The sequence below is a fragment of the Bombina bombina genome, chromosome 10 (genome assembly GCF_027579735.1).
Source record: "Bombina bombina isolate aBomBom1 chromosome 10, aBomBom1.pri, whole genome shotgun sequence".
NCBI classification, from domain to species: Eukaryota; Metazoa; Chordata; class Amphibia; order Anura; family Bombinatoridae; genus Bombina; species Bombina bombina.
Genome location: NC_069508.1, coordinates 163,913,928 through 163,930,763, shown reverse-complemented (window position 1 = coordinate 163,930,763; position 16,836 = coordinate 163,913,928). Strand labels below are relative to the sequence as shown.

At 40.5% G+C, this 16,836-nt stretch overlaps 1 protein-coding gene across 1 annotated transcript in view; it reads right to left on the bottom strand.

Moving 5' to 3' along the window:
* Window positions 1-1,775: 1,775 nt before the first annotated feature.
* The window catches only part of TXNDC12 (thioredoxin domain containing 12), a 35,369-nt gene continuing 20,308 nt past the window's right edge, over window positions 1,776-16,836 (bottom strand). Inside the window, exons 5-7 of the mRNA XM_053693481.1 lie at window positions 7,687-7,756; window positions 7,124-7,207; window positions 1,776-5,280 (exon numbers count right to left, since the gene is read on the bottom strand). Coding sequence (XP_053549456.1) covers window positions 5,207-5,280; window positions 7,124-7,207; window positions 7,687-7,756 — 228 coding nt within the window. The 3' untranslated portion in view covers window positions 1,776-5,206. The remainder of the gene's footprint in view (window positions 5,281-7,123; window positions 7,208-7,686; window positions 7,757-16,836) is intronic.

Here is a 16,836-nt window from a genome sequence, read left to right as displayed (position 1 = left end):
ACAGATTGAAAGAAAATAAAATTGCTGCTCTATCTAACTCATGAAAGAATGAATAATCTTCAAGTCTTATCCATGATGAAAATGCTTTGCTTATCGGAGTTACAAATGACATCAGTTTTCTTTTTTGAGGTGAGCACAAAGATTTCTTAAAGCATTATCTATTACCATTTGTTCATGAAACTTACTTTATTTAAAAGGTTAAAATCTTTAGCAACGCGTTTATTTTTACTAAGCCTGATGAAACAACCACTGGTTGGCTGAGAAACGCGTTGCTAACTATTTTAACCTTTTAAATAAAGTAAGTTTTATCACTTACCACTTGCTGCCTGTTTGCCATTTACCATTTATACCTCCAATCTACTATTGAACTTTTTGAGAGTGCCTGAATTGCCGGTGATTAAGTCTACTGGGTGACTTTATTGATCCGAGCCTGCCTTTGTAGCACTAAGGGAGGTGCTCCACCAAATGTGAGTGCATTTCATATATTCTATTACTCATTTGTATCAGCAATACTAGGCCATATAGGCACCCTTTTGTGCTTTGTATTGTCCTCTACAGACCACTACACATCCACCGGAGGTCAGTCTTCTAAGTGACTTCTTTGACCCCAGATCGTTCCATCTACACCACTAGGGGTGTCTTATCTCATGTGAGTGCAACCATCACATCTCATATCTCACAAATAGTTTCCAACAATATTGGGTCATGTGGTGCTTCTGACCTCCTCTTTCCACTACAGATTACTGATCCTGGGTCGCGGCCTTGATCCTCTACAGATAGCTGCCTTGAATGTGCCTACTTATTCATCTTATCTGATACTTTTTATAAGCCACCTAAAGGACTTTTGCTTTCTGCCATTGTTATCAACTGTATAATATGTGTAATATTGTTATCACTGACACACTATTGATACATTGTTGCTAATCCTTTTTTAGGATTTTGTTTGTCACTTCCCATTATATATGTTTTTTTGTATTTTACTCATCACTGGGTGTATAGAGACATACTATTGTTAGCAATACCCACCGAATTAGTGACTCACTGCCAAAATTTGTTCATGTAGGGCAGTGATGGCTAAACTTCGCACAACAGATGTTTTTAACCTACATTTCCTATGATGCTTAGGCCCTCTGCAGTCTAGTTGTGCATAATGGGAAGGGTAGCTCTGAAATATATGGGGTGCCAAGGTTAGCCCATCACTGTAGGGGATCCCATCTCCTTTCTTGTCTAGCTGTGCTATTAGAAATACAAACAAAGCTTCTATACCATTTGCAGAGGACTCTGTACAGTGTATTATGGAGATCTCATGAGATTGTGACGTGCTGCTCCGGTCCTCTGGAACTCTCTACCCCGCTCAATAAGACTGTCTCCAACCTTGTATAGCTTCAGACGCTCCTTGAAAACCCACCTATTCCGAGAGGCTTACTATCTCTCACCCTAACCAAACTAATACATGAACTGCTACAACTACAATCCATGTGACAAGCTACCCCAACCTTTTGTCTCTGCACCCTCAACCTGTAGACTGTGACCTCTCTGGAGCAGGGCCCTCTTCCTCCTGTACTAGATTTGTTTAGTTTGTTATGTTTTGTATTTTATCACAAATCCTTGTCATTGTGTACCCCTATCATTGTACCCAGTGCTACGGAATTTTGTGGCGCTATACAAATAAATAATAATAATTGTGTATGAAAATAAATTATATATATATAAAATAAAAGATAATATACATTTGATCAGTAAAGGTGTATGTTTATCCCATAATGCATCACAACTTTTTTTTGTAACAAAACTTTATTTCCATTTGTAGCCAAGTATTACAAAACTCATACAGTGTTTTCCAGGGATAAGTAGAAGTCACGGTTCTGACAGCCATGCAGGGACCACACATTTAGTAAGGGGGTAAACAAAAAAATAAATCTGTGTATTATACAAAGCTTTGCTCATCCACTGTATAAACTATATGTGCGGACCCCAAACCAAACATTTTCTTAAGATGGTCAAAATAATTGCTCTGTGCAGTGTCACATAAATGCATATAACCGTAAGCATAGCACCGTAACTAGCAAAATTCACCCCAAACTAATGACATGAGAAAATGCGGCAGCAGGAACAATAGCCGGTTCTTATGATCAAATTCTATCTCATCCCCATGCAAGGAAAGAAGTTTCTGAGCAGAACAACGTGATGCCCTTTATCCTGAGCAGTGATCAGTACAGCGCCAGATTCCTGAAAGTACCTATTCATTATCTCAGTACAGTGCAAGCAAGCGGACTGGTCCTTCAATGTGCCAGTTATGGGAACCGACACAATCCAAAACCATCTGAGCAAAGGCTATAGTAACAGAAGACAAAACAGGAAGTCAAGGAACCAATGCTACTGACAGCAACAGGGACAATTCCATAAGATCTTAAAGGCAAGGGAACAATTCCACAGCAAATGACAAATAAGGAAGTGATCCTATGTCATCTCTCAGCAAACAGGCAGCTTCCCATTGGTAGGGCCACATACCAAATAACCACTGCGGGTATGTTTCCATACCAAGTGCCTGAAACTGCTATACTGCGTCATAAAGAAGCAAATGTTTATACTAGGCTATACTACCAGGTATAGACTGACATGTACCAGCAGGAAATACATTAATAGTACATGCCAAAGCAAAGTGCCAATACAGTCTACTGTATAGCTCCAAGTGCTAGCTAAGGGGGTTGGGGTGCCATGCTATATCCCTGTGAAACAGCTCGCCACAGACACCAGCAAATCATAGTAGTTTTAGCATGAGGTATGGATTCACACCAAGTACCATAATGTGGTACTGTGCTTACCTAGAGTATGGCTTAATGATACCAAAAAAGCTAATCTACAACCCACACTTCTGAATAATTAGAATGAGTATAATCCCCTCAATACAAATGATTTCTGCCTAATGCTGGTAGAAAGTGCTTCTAGGTTATTTGGCACAGAAAGGGTTAACACATGCACCAAATTCGGTACAAAACACCACTCATCATCACAAATAAATACTGCTACACTGGCAAACCTAAGCTGAATATGTGAATACTATACAGAAAACATTTCAGGTATAATATGGCATGAAAATCCTGAGCTGCTCTTGCTTATGTCACGAGCGTTGCTACCCCTCATATACAATTACACCGTGCTTTATATTAGCACAATCTCAAAACAAACCATGAATTGTTCCATCATCTCCAGTGACGCTCTGTAAATCTGTCACTGAATTCTCAAGATACCCTTAGAAACAAGGCATCAGGTTGTAACCTCCTTGGCATTTATAGGTTTATGTAACTATACAAGAGTAATGAAGTGCACCTAACTTTATAAATATATAGCAAAGATTTTATTTTAAAAGTGAAGTTATAAAAATCTCTGAAAGTAAACTGTCCCTGCACCTTACAGTAATGATACTGCGCGCTAGGCGTATGTCAGGCTGATAGAGCGCTAATTAACCCTGCAGTCACCTGACAAGCGCAAGAGTACTAAGAAAACAATATTAATAACTTCATATTTCAGTGTTTTCGGTTAATAGTGAGGACCAGTTATCACATAGCCTTGCTGGTAAGACAGGGAATATTTATTACATAAAATCCAGCAAGTGTATAATGCAACATGTCCTCGAGTGGTAAAATCACATAGAAGTGGAGGACAGGGGGACGAGTACCTGTGTAGTAGCAGGGACACAATCATGCGTTTCCCCTCCTTCATTTAAATAAGGTCCTCACACATTCTTACCATAATTTCTCCTGGGTGTAATTACATTTTATGGCCGTAAAAAGAAGCCGAGAGAACAAGCGCAAACCTGATGTCATCAACTCTGTTCAACTTGTTTGTAACATTGAGACTTTGCGCAATGAACTGTATTAAACCCAGAGGGCTCCTCCCACACCTTGACCGCTACAAGACCAGCTTTATTTAAAAGGGACTATAAACAATTCTGGTTTACCTAAAAACATTGGGGATGAATCTACTGTGGTACCACCATACTATTTGCAATATTTGTGGGGGGGTTTCCACACGCACTGCCATAAATGTCTTCTATATGACTTGTGTCACATCAGGCTTTATTTTTAGTGGATTTGCTGTAGGATATAGAAGACATTGGTGGCAGCGCATATGAGAAACTAAATTAAAAAGTAAGGCTTAAAGGGACAGTCTAGTCCAAAATAAACTTTCATGATTCAGATAGGGCATGTAATTTTAAACAATTTACTTTTATCACCAATTTTGCTTTGTACCTTTGGTATTCTTAGTTGATAGCTAAACCTAGGAGGTTCATATGCTAATTTCTTAGACCTTGAAGGCCGCCTCTTTTCTGAATGCATTTTGACAATTTTTCACCACTAAAGGGTGTTAGTTCATGTGTGTCATATAGATAACACTGTGCTCACGCACGTGGAGTTACCTAGGAGCCAGATCTGTTTGGCTAAAATGCAAGTCTTTCAAAAGAACTGAAATAAGGGGGCAGTTTGCAGAGGCTTAGATACAAGATAATCCCAAAGGTAAAAAGTGTATTAATATAACTGTTGGGTATGCAAAACTAGGGAATGGATAATAAAGGGATTATCTATCTTTTAAAACAATACAAATTCTGGTGTAGACTGTCCCTTTAATAAACAACCGGTTTGTTTTTTTACACACTGCCACCAATGGTATGGGCCATTTTCAGTCATACTGCCACGAATGTCTTCCACACCCCTTGCAGAACATCAGAATTTATCTGTAGTTTTGCAGGGTAGTAATTCAAATTTAAGCACCTCGCTTCAAGTCTAAAGACTAGGTGCATGTGTAGTAAAGAGCAGGCGCTACGTCATATGGGCAGGAAGAGCACATGCTGGCGGTTTCTAGGGAAGGTGAGCAACCATGAGACAGAGAAAATGTATCCATGATGATTTTAAAAATGTGAGACAACATACTAGGATAAGGGTTTCATTTTTATGAATATGGAGCCCATTTAAGCCCTGAAGAAATTATGTAGAACAAGTATGAGGAGGCAGATGTGGAAAATAACCACAGACATAGGTGTAGGTATGACCGAGAGCCGTTAGCTGCCTTTCTATCCCTGTTTTCAGCTCCCCCCCCATTACTAGCCCTGCAGTCGCTGTAAAAATTCAGCTACACCCATGGCAGATGCCCCACGCAGCAGATTACTGGGGTCTGTTCACAGCTGATGTCTGGAGGATGTTGGATGTTACAATTCATCTGTTGCTTTACGGAAGGAGTCTCCCGTCAGCTTCTCTTGGGCTTCCTTCATAGCAGCAACAACTGAAAGACAGAAAATCAAGTTAATATTCATGTGAATGCTGCTGGGCGCAGGTTACCTATCAATTGGCATTAAAGCGAGCCGAGACAGCTGAAATAAAGCTTTTAAACATTTACATTTTCTTCATTGTATAAAACACAAATTCAACGGACATGAAAATCAGAATTAAAAACTTCAAATACAATAAACGTTAGAGCAAAATAGGTTCTAGCCTACTTAAAGGGACACTCAAGTCAAAATAAACTTTTATGATTCAGATAGAGCAACAGTTTTAAGATACTTTTCTATTTACTTTGATTATGAAACTTTGCACAGTCTTTTTATATTCACACTTTCTGGGGAATAAGATCCTATTGAGCACAAGCTCACAGGGTATAGGTATACCAGTCTGTGATTGGCTGATGTCTGTCACATGATACAGGGGGCCGGGAAAATTGGAGAAAAAATAAATTTGTCAGAAAAATGTTAAATCATTTTCCTTTTTAGTATGCACTTAATTATGCAATTTTACTGCATTTAATGGTCCTTTAAAGGGACACTGAACCCAATTTTTTTTCTTTCGTGATTCAGATAGAGCATGCAATTTTAAGCAACTTTCTAATTTACTCCTATTAGCAATTTTTCTTCGTTCTCTTGCTATCTTTATTTGAAAAAGAAGGCATCTAAGCTTTTCTTTGGGTTCAGAACTCTGGACAGCACTTTATTGGTGGATGAATTTATCCACCAATCAGCAAGAACAACCCAGGTTGTTCACCAAAAATGGGCCGGCATCTAAACTTACATTCTTGCATTTCAAATAAAGATACCAAGAAAATGAAAAAAAAAAAATTGATAATAGGAGTAAATTAGAAAGTTGCTTAAAATGTCATGCTCTATCTGAATCATGAAAGAAAAAATTTGGGTTCAGTGTCCCTTTAACTATACTGTTAGTCATCGTTACTCTTGTGGTTTTGACTTTTAAACTACGAGAGTAACAATGACAAACTCAAATGTCTGATTCCCCTGAAGAAGTCTGCACGAGTTAAGCAGACTAAACGCGTTGGGATACTCTTTGTTCATCGATTCCCTATAGTGAAGGAGACTAACAAAATCGGTAATACAGAACTTTAATGTTACCAGAGTTGCTTAAACCCAAACAGAAGCACTCAGGAACCGGCTGGTACAGCATTAAGACGGTACAGAGACGCTTTAAAATAGAGGACACTCACAGGGGTTTTAATGATGAGTGCTCATTCTTTTTATTAGCAGAATTGTGTATTTTAATAAAGTACTATGTGAATTGGAGGCGTGCTGTCTCCTCGTTGTTACAGACTAATATAAATGTACCCATTTCACTTGGCTCTTTTACACAAGAACATACTGAGGTAGGTTCAGAATCCTGCGCATATCTTGAGCACTATATGGCAAGAGTGTTTGCAGCAATAAGTTAGCAATATTATACATATGGTGCTTATGTCGTCTGTACGCTCCTCAATTTCACCAAAGGAAAAGAAGTTACATTTTAAACAACTTTCCAATTTACATCTATTATATAATTTGACTTGTTCTCTTGGTATCCTTTGTTGAAAAAGCATACCTAGGTAGGCTCAAGAGCAGCAATGAACTATTGCAAGCTAGCTGCTGATTGGTGGCTGCACACATATGCCTCGTGTCATTGGCTCACCTGATTGCTAATAAAAGTAAATTGGAAAGTTGTTTAAAATGACAGGCCACTTTAACATGCAATAAGGCTTTTCAAATAAGCAGAGTATGTTTTAATAAGAAGCAAAATGTTGCACCTCTCCCTCTGCAGATCATCAGAACATTATTAATGCTGTTGCCTGGCACATTATCCTGTGCGCTCACCTTGATCTGCAGTGTTGTAGAAATACTTGTAACTTGGGTTTCCCTGGGAATTAATTATCTCTGCGTGGACTTTACCACTGGGATCTGTGGAGAGACAGAAAATTATAAAAGCCATTTGTATTCAGTTAATGGGAGAAGGGCATTAAAAACTAAATGAACCCTAGATATATATAGTGATGTCCTTGGGGTTCACAGACCCCTTCCTCAAACCCCAAAACATCAGTGCATATACCTGCGGACTTCGTTATAAAGATATATATATAAATAAATAGAAACAAGTTTTTAGAAAACCTTCAGTTGTCAGCAGTATGGGGGAGTGAAAACTTTGTGTTGCACATTGTGAAAGATAAAGTTTTGGCAGATAATCTAAGAGAATGACATCAGTATAAAATTGTATAAACATGAGCTAGACAAACAACTATAGGTGTAATGCCAAATACCACTAAATTCCAGATAAACACAATTTAGGCAAGAAGACAATGGATAGTCCATTTTGGCCTAAGAGCGACAGGTTGGACAATATTATTGTCGAACAACCTTCTCTATACAGTAGTGTTGCTCACCCAAGAAAAGAATTCTAGGAATGTATCCCCCATCAGGGCTGTAATCTTTTTCTTTGGGCTCTTCTTCATCCTGTTGGAAAAAGCAAAACTGTGTCTAAGAAATGACTCACCCACTGCCCTAGATCAGACATATCTGTTATAAAACAGACTACTCTGAAATAAGAGGTAATATAGAGATGTAGGTGCTAATTTCATCACCAAGTCAGACAGTACCACTCCTTTTATTTACCTTGTGATGCCTTCCTTATATTTCTTTGTGCAAGGACACCAAATAAAACATATTACCTCTGCCTTGTACCATATACACTGATTGTTCTAAAAATGTGGCATTATACAAGAATAACCATTGCCACATTGAGGAAATTCTCATTACCATGTACATTTTGTAAGTCTTGTACATACCTCCATAAGGCTCGATTTATCAAGCTGGGGAAAACAGGGGCGTACCGATTCGCCTGTCCGCCCCAGCTCACCTCTGGCGAGCAGCAATCCGCTGCCAGAATTTAAGATTATGTGTAATCCCGCCAATAACGCGTGGGCAAGAGCCGTCAATCTCCCCAGTCGGACGAGACAGGGGAGATTTAAATTCTCCACCTAAGAGGTGGAGAAGAGTCTAGGAAGCAGCGCTCTAATGACCGCTGTTGAACCTGCAGTGGCAGGCAGGCGAAGGGCTTTATAAATTGAGCCCATAGGCACTAGATGTCCAATAAATATATCTAGTTGATCTATTTGGTACAGTTGCATTCAAGCAGTATAGGGAGATTTGAGAGATACAGCTGCGTATATTTATTTTATAATGTAATACAAGTAAGTGTGTGGTCTTCTTTGAACAGACTTTAGCAGTGAATTTCCATTGATACTGAAATGCTGTGTAAGAGGACTACTCCCAGATCTGATTCACTAGTAATAGGAATGCGCATGCTTTTTGTGGGCAGCTTGTGCATATTGCATCTCTAGAAACTCCACTACAGATACACTTATTCTCTCATCTTAACAATTCCTGTGTATGAGAAGGGCGATGTGTTTGTTCCTTTAAAAAATTTTTTACATTTTCCTTTATGTAGAAAAAGATTCCCCCTCTCCACACCTCTGCCTCAACCTCTGTGCATTTAATCGTACAATGCAAATGCGAGGAAGTGGCACGAACATGCTTAAGACCTCCATTGTGCCCCCAGCCTAGTGTAAGAGGCAAAAGCACGCATATGACACTTTCTCCCAAGACAGACACTGGGGTGGAGAAGGATGAGGATCATTTTCAACAAAAACAGAAAAAAAGGAACATTTGTATATTTGATATCGACAGCTTCTCGTTAATGAAAAGATTTTGTGAAGCCTACAAAGAAAAGAACAGAATATAAATCAAACAAAAGGACAAATGAGGAGATATTTAATATAAAATCTAAATAAGTGTGAGAAATTAGGAAATATTTTTTTCTAAACACACACTTTTTTATTGTGAATATTTTAATCCTGATAGCTTTTACTGCAATAAAAACATAATTTATGCTTACCTGATAAATTCCTTTCTTCTGTTGTGTGATCAGTCCACGGGTCATCATTACTTCTGGGATATAACTCCTCCCCAACAGGAAATGCAAGAGGATTCACCCAGCAGAGCTGCATATAGCTCCTCCCCTCTACGTCAGTCCCAGTCATTCGACCAAGAATCAACGAGAAAGGAGTAACCAAGGGTGAAGTGGTGACTGGAGTATAATTTAAAAAATATTTACCTGCCTTAAAACAGGGCGGGCCGTGGACTGATCACACAACAGAAGAAAGGAATTTATCAGGTAAGCATAAATTATGTTTTCTTCTGTTATGTGTGATCAGTCCACGGGTCATCATTACTTCTGGGATACCAATACCAAAGCAAAAGTACACGGATGACGGGAGGGATAGGCAGGCTCATTATACAGAAGGAACCACTGCCTGAAGAACCTTTCTCCCAAAAATAGCCTCCGAAGAAGCAAAAGTGTCAAATTTGTAAAATTTGGAAAAAGTATGAAGCGAAGACCAAGTTGCAGCCTTGCAAATCTGTTCAACAGAGGCCTCATTCTTAAAGGCCCAAGTGGAAGCCACAGCTCTAGTGGAGTGGGCTGTAATTCTTTCAGGAGGCTGCTGTCCAGCAGTCTCATAGGCTAAACGTATTATGCTACGAAGCCAAAAAGAGAGAGAGGTAGCAGAAGCTTTTTGACCTCTCCTCTGTCCAGAATAAACGACAAACAGGGAAGAAGTTTGGCGAAAATCTTTAGTTGCCTGCAAGTAGAACTTGAGGGCACGAACTACATCCAGATTGTGTAGAAGACGTTCCTTCTTTGAAGAAGGATTTGGACACAGGGATGGAACAACAATCTCTTGATTGATGTTCCTGTTAGTGACTACCTTAGGTAAGAACCCAGGTTTAGTACGCAGAACTACCTTGTCTGAGTGAAAAATCAGATAAGGGGAATCACAATGTAAGGCTGATAACTCAGAAACTCTTCGAGCCGAGGAAATAGCCATTAAAAACAGAACTTTCCAAGATAACAATTTTATATCAATGGAATGAAGGGGTTCAAACGGAACACCCTGTAAAACGTTAAGAACTAAGTTTAAACTCCATGGCGGAGCAACAGCCTTAAACACAGGCTTGATCCTAGCTAGAGCCTGACAAAAGGCCTGGACGTCTGGATCTTCTGACAGACGCCTGTGTAACAAGATGGACAGAGCTGAAATCTGTCCCTTTAATGAGCTAGCTGATAAACCCTTTTCTAAGCCTTCTTGTAGAAAAGACAATATCCTAGAGATCCTAACCTTACTCCAGGAGTAACCTTTGGATTCGCACCAGTATAGGTATTTCCGCCATATTTTATGGTAAATCCTTCTGGTAACAGGCTTCCTAGCCTGAATCAGGGTATCAATAACCGACTCAGAAAAACCACGTTTTGATAAAATCAAGCGTTCAATTTCCAAGCAGTCAGCTTCAGAGAAGTTAGATTTTGATGTTTGAATGGACCCTGTATCAGAAGGTCCTGTCTTAGAGGTAGAGACCAAGGCGGACAGGATGACATGTCCACTAGATCTGCATACCAAGTCCTGCGTGGCCATGCAGGTGCTATTAGAATTACTGATGCTCTCTCCTGTTTGATTTTGGCAATCAATCGAGGAAGCAGTGGGAAGGGTGGAAACACATAAGCCATCCCGAAGTTCCAAGGTGCTGTCAAAGCATCTATCAGAACTGCTTCCGGATCCCTGGATCTGGACCCGTAGCGAGGAAGTTTGGCGTTCTGGCGAGACGCCATGAGATCTATCTCTGGTTTGCCCCAACGCCGAAGTATTTGGGCAAAAACCTCCGGATGAAGTTCCCACTCCCCCGGATGAAAAGTCTGGCGACTCAAGAAATCCGCCTCCCAGTTCTCCACTCCCGGGATGTGGATTGCTGACAGGTGGCAAGAGTGAGACTCTGCCCAGCGAATTATCTTTGATACTTCCATCATTGCTAGGGAGCTTCTTGTCCCTCCCTGATGGTTGATGTAAGCTACAGTCGTGATGTTGTCCGACTGAAACCTGATGAACCCCCGAGTTGTTAACTGGGGCCAAGCCAGAAGGGCATTGAGAACCGCTCTCAATTCCAGAATGTTTATTGGCAGGAGACTCTCCTCCTGATTCCATAGTCCCTGAGCCTTCAGAGAATTCCAGACAGCGCCCCAACCTAGTAGGCTGGCGTCTGTTGTTACAATTGTCCAGTCTGGCCTGCTGAATGGCATCCCCCTGGACAGGTGTGGCCGATAAAGCCACCATAGAAGAGAATTTCTGGTCTCTTGATTTAGATTCAGAGTAGGGGACAAATCTGAGTAATCCCCATTCCACTGACTTAGCATGCATAATTGCAGCGGTCTGAGATGTAGGCGTGCAAAAGGTACTATGTCCATTGCCGCTACCATTAAGCCGATCACCTCCATGCATTGAGCTACTGACGGGTGTTGAATGGAATGAAGGACACGGCATGCATCTTGAAGCTTTGTTAACCTGTCTTCTGTCAGGTAAATCTTCATTTCTACAGAATCTATAAGAGTCCCCAAGAATGGAACTCTTGTGAGAGGAAAGAGAGAACTCTTCTTTTCGTTCACTTTCCATCCATGCGACCTTAGAAATGCCAGAACTAACTCTGTATGAGACTTGGCAGTTTGAAAGCTTGAAGCTTGTATTAGAATGTCGTCTAGGTACGGAGCTACCGAAATCCCTCGCGGTCTTAGTACCGCCAGAAGGGCACCCAGAACCTTTGTGAAGATTCTTGGAGCCGTAGCCAATCCGAATGGAAGAGCTACAAACTGGTAGTGCCTGTCTAAGAAGGCAAACCTTAGATACCGGTGATGATCTTTGTGGATCGGAATGTGAAGGTAAGCATCCTTTAAATCCACAGTGGTCATGTACTGACCCTCTTGGATCATGGGTAAAATTGTCCGAATAGTTTCCATTTTGAACGATGGAACTCTTAGGAATTTGTTTAGAATCTTTAAATCTAAGATTGGCCTGAAAGTTCCCTCTTTTTTGGGAACCACAAACAGGTTTGAGTAGAACCCTTGTCCTTGTTCCGACCGCGGAACCGGATGGATCACTCCCATTAATAACAGATCTTGTACGCAGCGTAGAAACGCTTCTTTCTTTATCTGGTTTGTTGACAACCTTGACAGATGAAATCTCCCTCTTGGGGGAGATAATTTGAAGTCTAGAAGGTATCCCTGAGATATGATCTCTAGTGCCCAGGGATCCTGAACATCTCTTGCCCAGGCCTGGGCGAAGAGAGAGAGTCTGCCCCCCACTAGATCCGGTCCCGGATCGGGGGCTCTCGATTCATGCTGTCTTTGGGGCAGCAGCAGGTTTCCTGGCCTGCTTGCTCTTGTTCCAGGCCTGGTTAGGCTTCCAGCCTTGCCTGTAACGAGCAACAGCTCCTTCCTGTTTTGGTGCAGTGGAGGTTGATGCTGCTCCTGTTTTGAAATTCCGAAAGGGACGAAAATTAGACTGTCTAGCCTTAGCTTTGGCTTTGTCTTGGGGTAGGGCGTGGCCCTTACCTCCTGTAATGTCAGCGATAATTTCTTTCAAACCGGGCCCAAATAAAGACTGCCCCTTGAAAGGTATATTAAGTAATTTGGACTTAGAAGTAACATCTGCTGACCAGGATTTTAGCCACAGCGCCCTACGTGCCTGTATGGCGAATCCTGAGTTCTTAGCCGTAAGTTTGGTTAAATGTACTACGGCCTCCGAAATGAAAGAATTAGCTAGTTTAAGGACTCTAAGCCTGTCCGTAATGTCGTCTAGCGTAGATGAACTAAGGTTCTCTTCCAGCGACTCAATCCAAAATGCTGCCGCAGCCGTAATCGGCGCGATACATGCAAGGGGTTGCAATATAAAACCTTGTTGAACAAACATTTTCTTAAGGTAACCCTCTAATTTTTTATCCATTGGATCTGAGAAAGCACAGCTATCCTCCACCGGGATAGTGGTACGCTTAGCTAAAGTAGAAACTGCTCCCTCCACCTTGGGGACCGTTTGCCATAAGTCCCGAGTGGTGGCGTCTATTGGAAACATCTTTCTAAATATTGGAGGGGGTGAGAACGGCACACCGGGTCTATCCCACTCCTTAGTAACAATTTCAGTTAGTCTCTTAGGTATAGGAAAAACTTCAGTACTCGCCGGTACCGCAAAGTATTTATCCAACCTGCACAGTTTCTCTGGTATTGCAACGGTGTTACAATCGTTGAGAGCTGCTAAGACCTCCCCTAGTAATACACGGAGGTTCTCCAATTTAAATTTAAAATTTGAAATATCTGAGTCCAATCTGTTTGGATCAGAACCGTCACCCACAGAATGAAGCTCTCCGTCCTCATGCTCTGCGAGCTGTGACGCAGTATCAGACATGGCCCTAGCATTGTCAGCGCACTCTGTTCTCACCCCAGAGTGATCACGCTTGCCTCTTAGTTCTGGTAATTTAGACAAAACTTCAGTCATAACAGTAGCCATATCTTGTAATGTTATCTGTAATGGCCGCCCAGATGTACTAGGCGCCATAATATCACGCACCTCCCGGGCGGGAGATGCAGGTACTGCCGCGTGAGGCGAGTTAGTCGGCATAACTCTCCCCTCGCTGTTTGGTGAAATTTGTTCACATTGTACAGATTGACTTTTATTTAAAGTAGCATCAATACAGTTAGTACATAAATTTCTATTGGGCTCCACCTTGGCATTGGAACAAATGACACAGATATCTTCCTCTGAGTCAGACATGTTTAACACACTAGCAAAAAAACTTACAACTTGGTTATAATCTTTTTTAGCAAAAACGTACTGTGCCTCAAAGAGGTACTAAACGATTAAATGACAGTTGAAATAATGAACTGAAAAACAGTTATAGCATCAAACTTTAAAACAACACAACTTTTAGCAAAGGTTTGTTCCCATTAGTAAAATAACAATAATTAAATTTGACATAAAAAATACAAAGCAACGTTTTTATTCACAGTCACTATAAGAATTCTCACAGCTCTGCTGAGAGAATTTACCTCCCTTAAAAGAAGTTTGAAGACCCCTGAGATCTGTCAGAGATGAACCGGATCATGCAGGAAATATAAAAGTAACTGACTGGAATTTTTTGATGCGTAGCAAAGAGCGCCAAAAACGGCCCCTCCCTCTCCCACACAGCAGTGAAGAGAAACGAAACTGTCACAAATAAAAGCAAAAAAGGCTGCCAAGTGGAAAATAATGCCCAAATATTTATTCACACAGTACCTCAGCAATGTAAACGATTCTACATTCCAGCAAAAACGTTTAACATGATAAATAGTTATTAAAAGGATTAGTGACCTTTAACAGAGTAGTTCCGGTGAAATACCATCCCCAGAATACTGAAGTGTATACATACATGTCATTTTAACGGTATGGCAGGATTTTCTCATCAATTCCATTCAGAAAATAAAAACTGCTACATACCTCAATGCAGATTCATCTGCCCGCTGTCCCCTGATCTGAAGCCTTTACCTCCCTCAGATGGCCGAGAACAGCAATATGATCTTAACAACTCCGGTTAAAATCATAGTAAAAAACTCTGGCAGATTCTTCCTCAAACTCTGCCAGAGAAGTAATAACACGCTCCGGTGCTATTGTAAAATAACAAACTTTTGATTGAAGTCATAAAAACTAAGTATAATCACCATAGTCCTCTCACACATCCTATCTAGTCGTTGGGTGCAAGAGAATGACTGGGACTGACGTAGAGGGGAGGAGCTATATGCAGCTCTGCTGGGTGAATCCTCTTGCATTTCCTGTTGGGGAGGAGTTATATCCCAGAAGTAATGATGACCCGTGGACTGATCACACATAACAGAAGAAAACACCCATATTTGTATTTTGCAATGTCCCCCGAGTGCAGCAATACCCCTCATGTACAGGTTTTATGGGGTTTTGGGAAGTAACAGGGTCAAATATGGCAGGGGTCGACAAATTTATTTAAAATTTAGGAGTCAGTAAGACTATTTAGTAGCCAGATATACTTTTAGGCACCAGACAGTGGTATCTGTATATAGATGTTTAGAGAATAACCCAAAAAGTTAGGAGCCAGGAGTAAAAATTCCTGAAAAAAAGAGCCCCTGGGTTTGTCGAGCCCTGCAATATGGGGCCTGCCCATTTCAGTCTTCATAAATGGAAATGTGACACGATCTTAAAGGGACAGTTTACTCAAAAATGTTCTCCCCTTTAATTTGTTCCCAATAATCCACTTTACCTGCTGGAGTGTATTCAATTGTTTACAAGTAGCTCCTTTACCCTTATATTGGCATTTGAAATAGTTGATTTAGCCTGTGGTATCCCCACCTATTCTGAAAGTTTGTGGCCGCAGGTCCAAGATATAGATAAGCTTTGTAAACACAGCCAGCAGAAAAAAATTACACTCCCAGTGGGATATAGCAGAGATAAGGTAATAACATTTTAATGTTCTCTCCAAGTATTGGTGATTAGTTTACAGACAGATATAAGATAAAGAAGCAGGTATATGAACACAATGTGATAAAAGTAATGAGATCTGATTATACCTACAAGCTCAACCCATTTTATTAGGTTGTGGCTTCAAAACACAAAATCAGAGCTTTAATATACAGAAATAAACCTTAAAAAGCTCATTTTCATAATTTTTTTACCTTGCAGTTGGTAAAAAAAAAAAAGCAATTGTAAATACATTAAGGGAAAAACAATTTTACAGTATACTGTCCCTTTAACAGCACTGAAAGGATTTTTTTATTTTTTTATTACTTTTTTCTTCTTCCAAATACTTAGTTCCCACTTACCGATCAGAGTGATCACATCAATAACACTGATCAGCACCTAGATGTTTATAATCGTTTGGGACACTTTTTGGGAGTGTCTCTCTCGTCTCAGATCACACTGAGAAATAAGAGGGAAATGCAGACAGATAAATATTCCAATAATTGGTTGTCACATTTAATTAGTAGCTGCCTGTCACTGTGATCATGTGACTCCAATGGCACGGATTGGCTTCTGTGGGACTACCTGCATAGCCAGACACGCCCCTATCTCAGATTCATGTGTGTATGTTTTACGGGGGGAGCCCCAGAAGTTAGAACGTACCATGCCTCCCTATCATCATTAAAGTGAAATTAAATCCTAACGTTTTACAAATGCTAGGATTTACTACTGAAACAAATAAAGGGGACTTTCATTCATGAAGTATAAGATACTTCATGTAGAAAGCTCCTTTATTTGATTCAATCAATCGCCGTTTTTACCTTGTACAGGAGCCCAAGGCAAAAAAAATTTGGCTAAGAGGTGACGTTTCCACCTCGTAGCCAATAGCCGTGGGGTAAATCCGGCTCCCATGGGCCAAGGGACACTGAACCCAATTTTTTTCTTTCGTGATTCAGACAGATAAAGCATGCAATTTTAAACAACTTTCTAATTTACTCCTATTATCAATTTTTCTTCGTTCTCTTGCTTTCTTTATTTGAAAAAGAAGGCATCTAAACTATTTTTTTGGTTCAGAACCATGGAAAGCACTTGTTTATTGGTAGGTGAATTTACCCACCAATCAGCAAGAACAACACAGTGTGTTCACCAAAAATGGGCCGGCATCTAAACTTACATTCTTGCATTTCAAATAAAGAT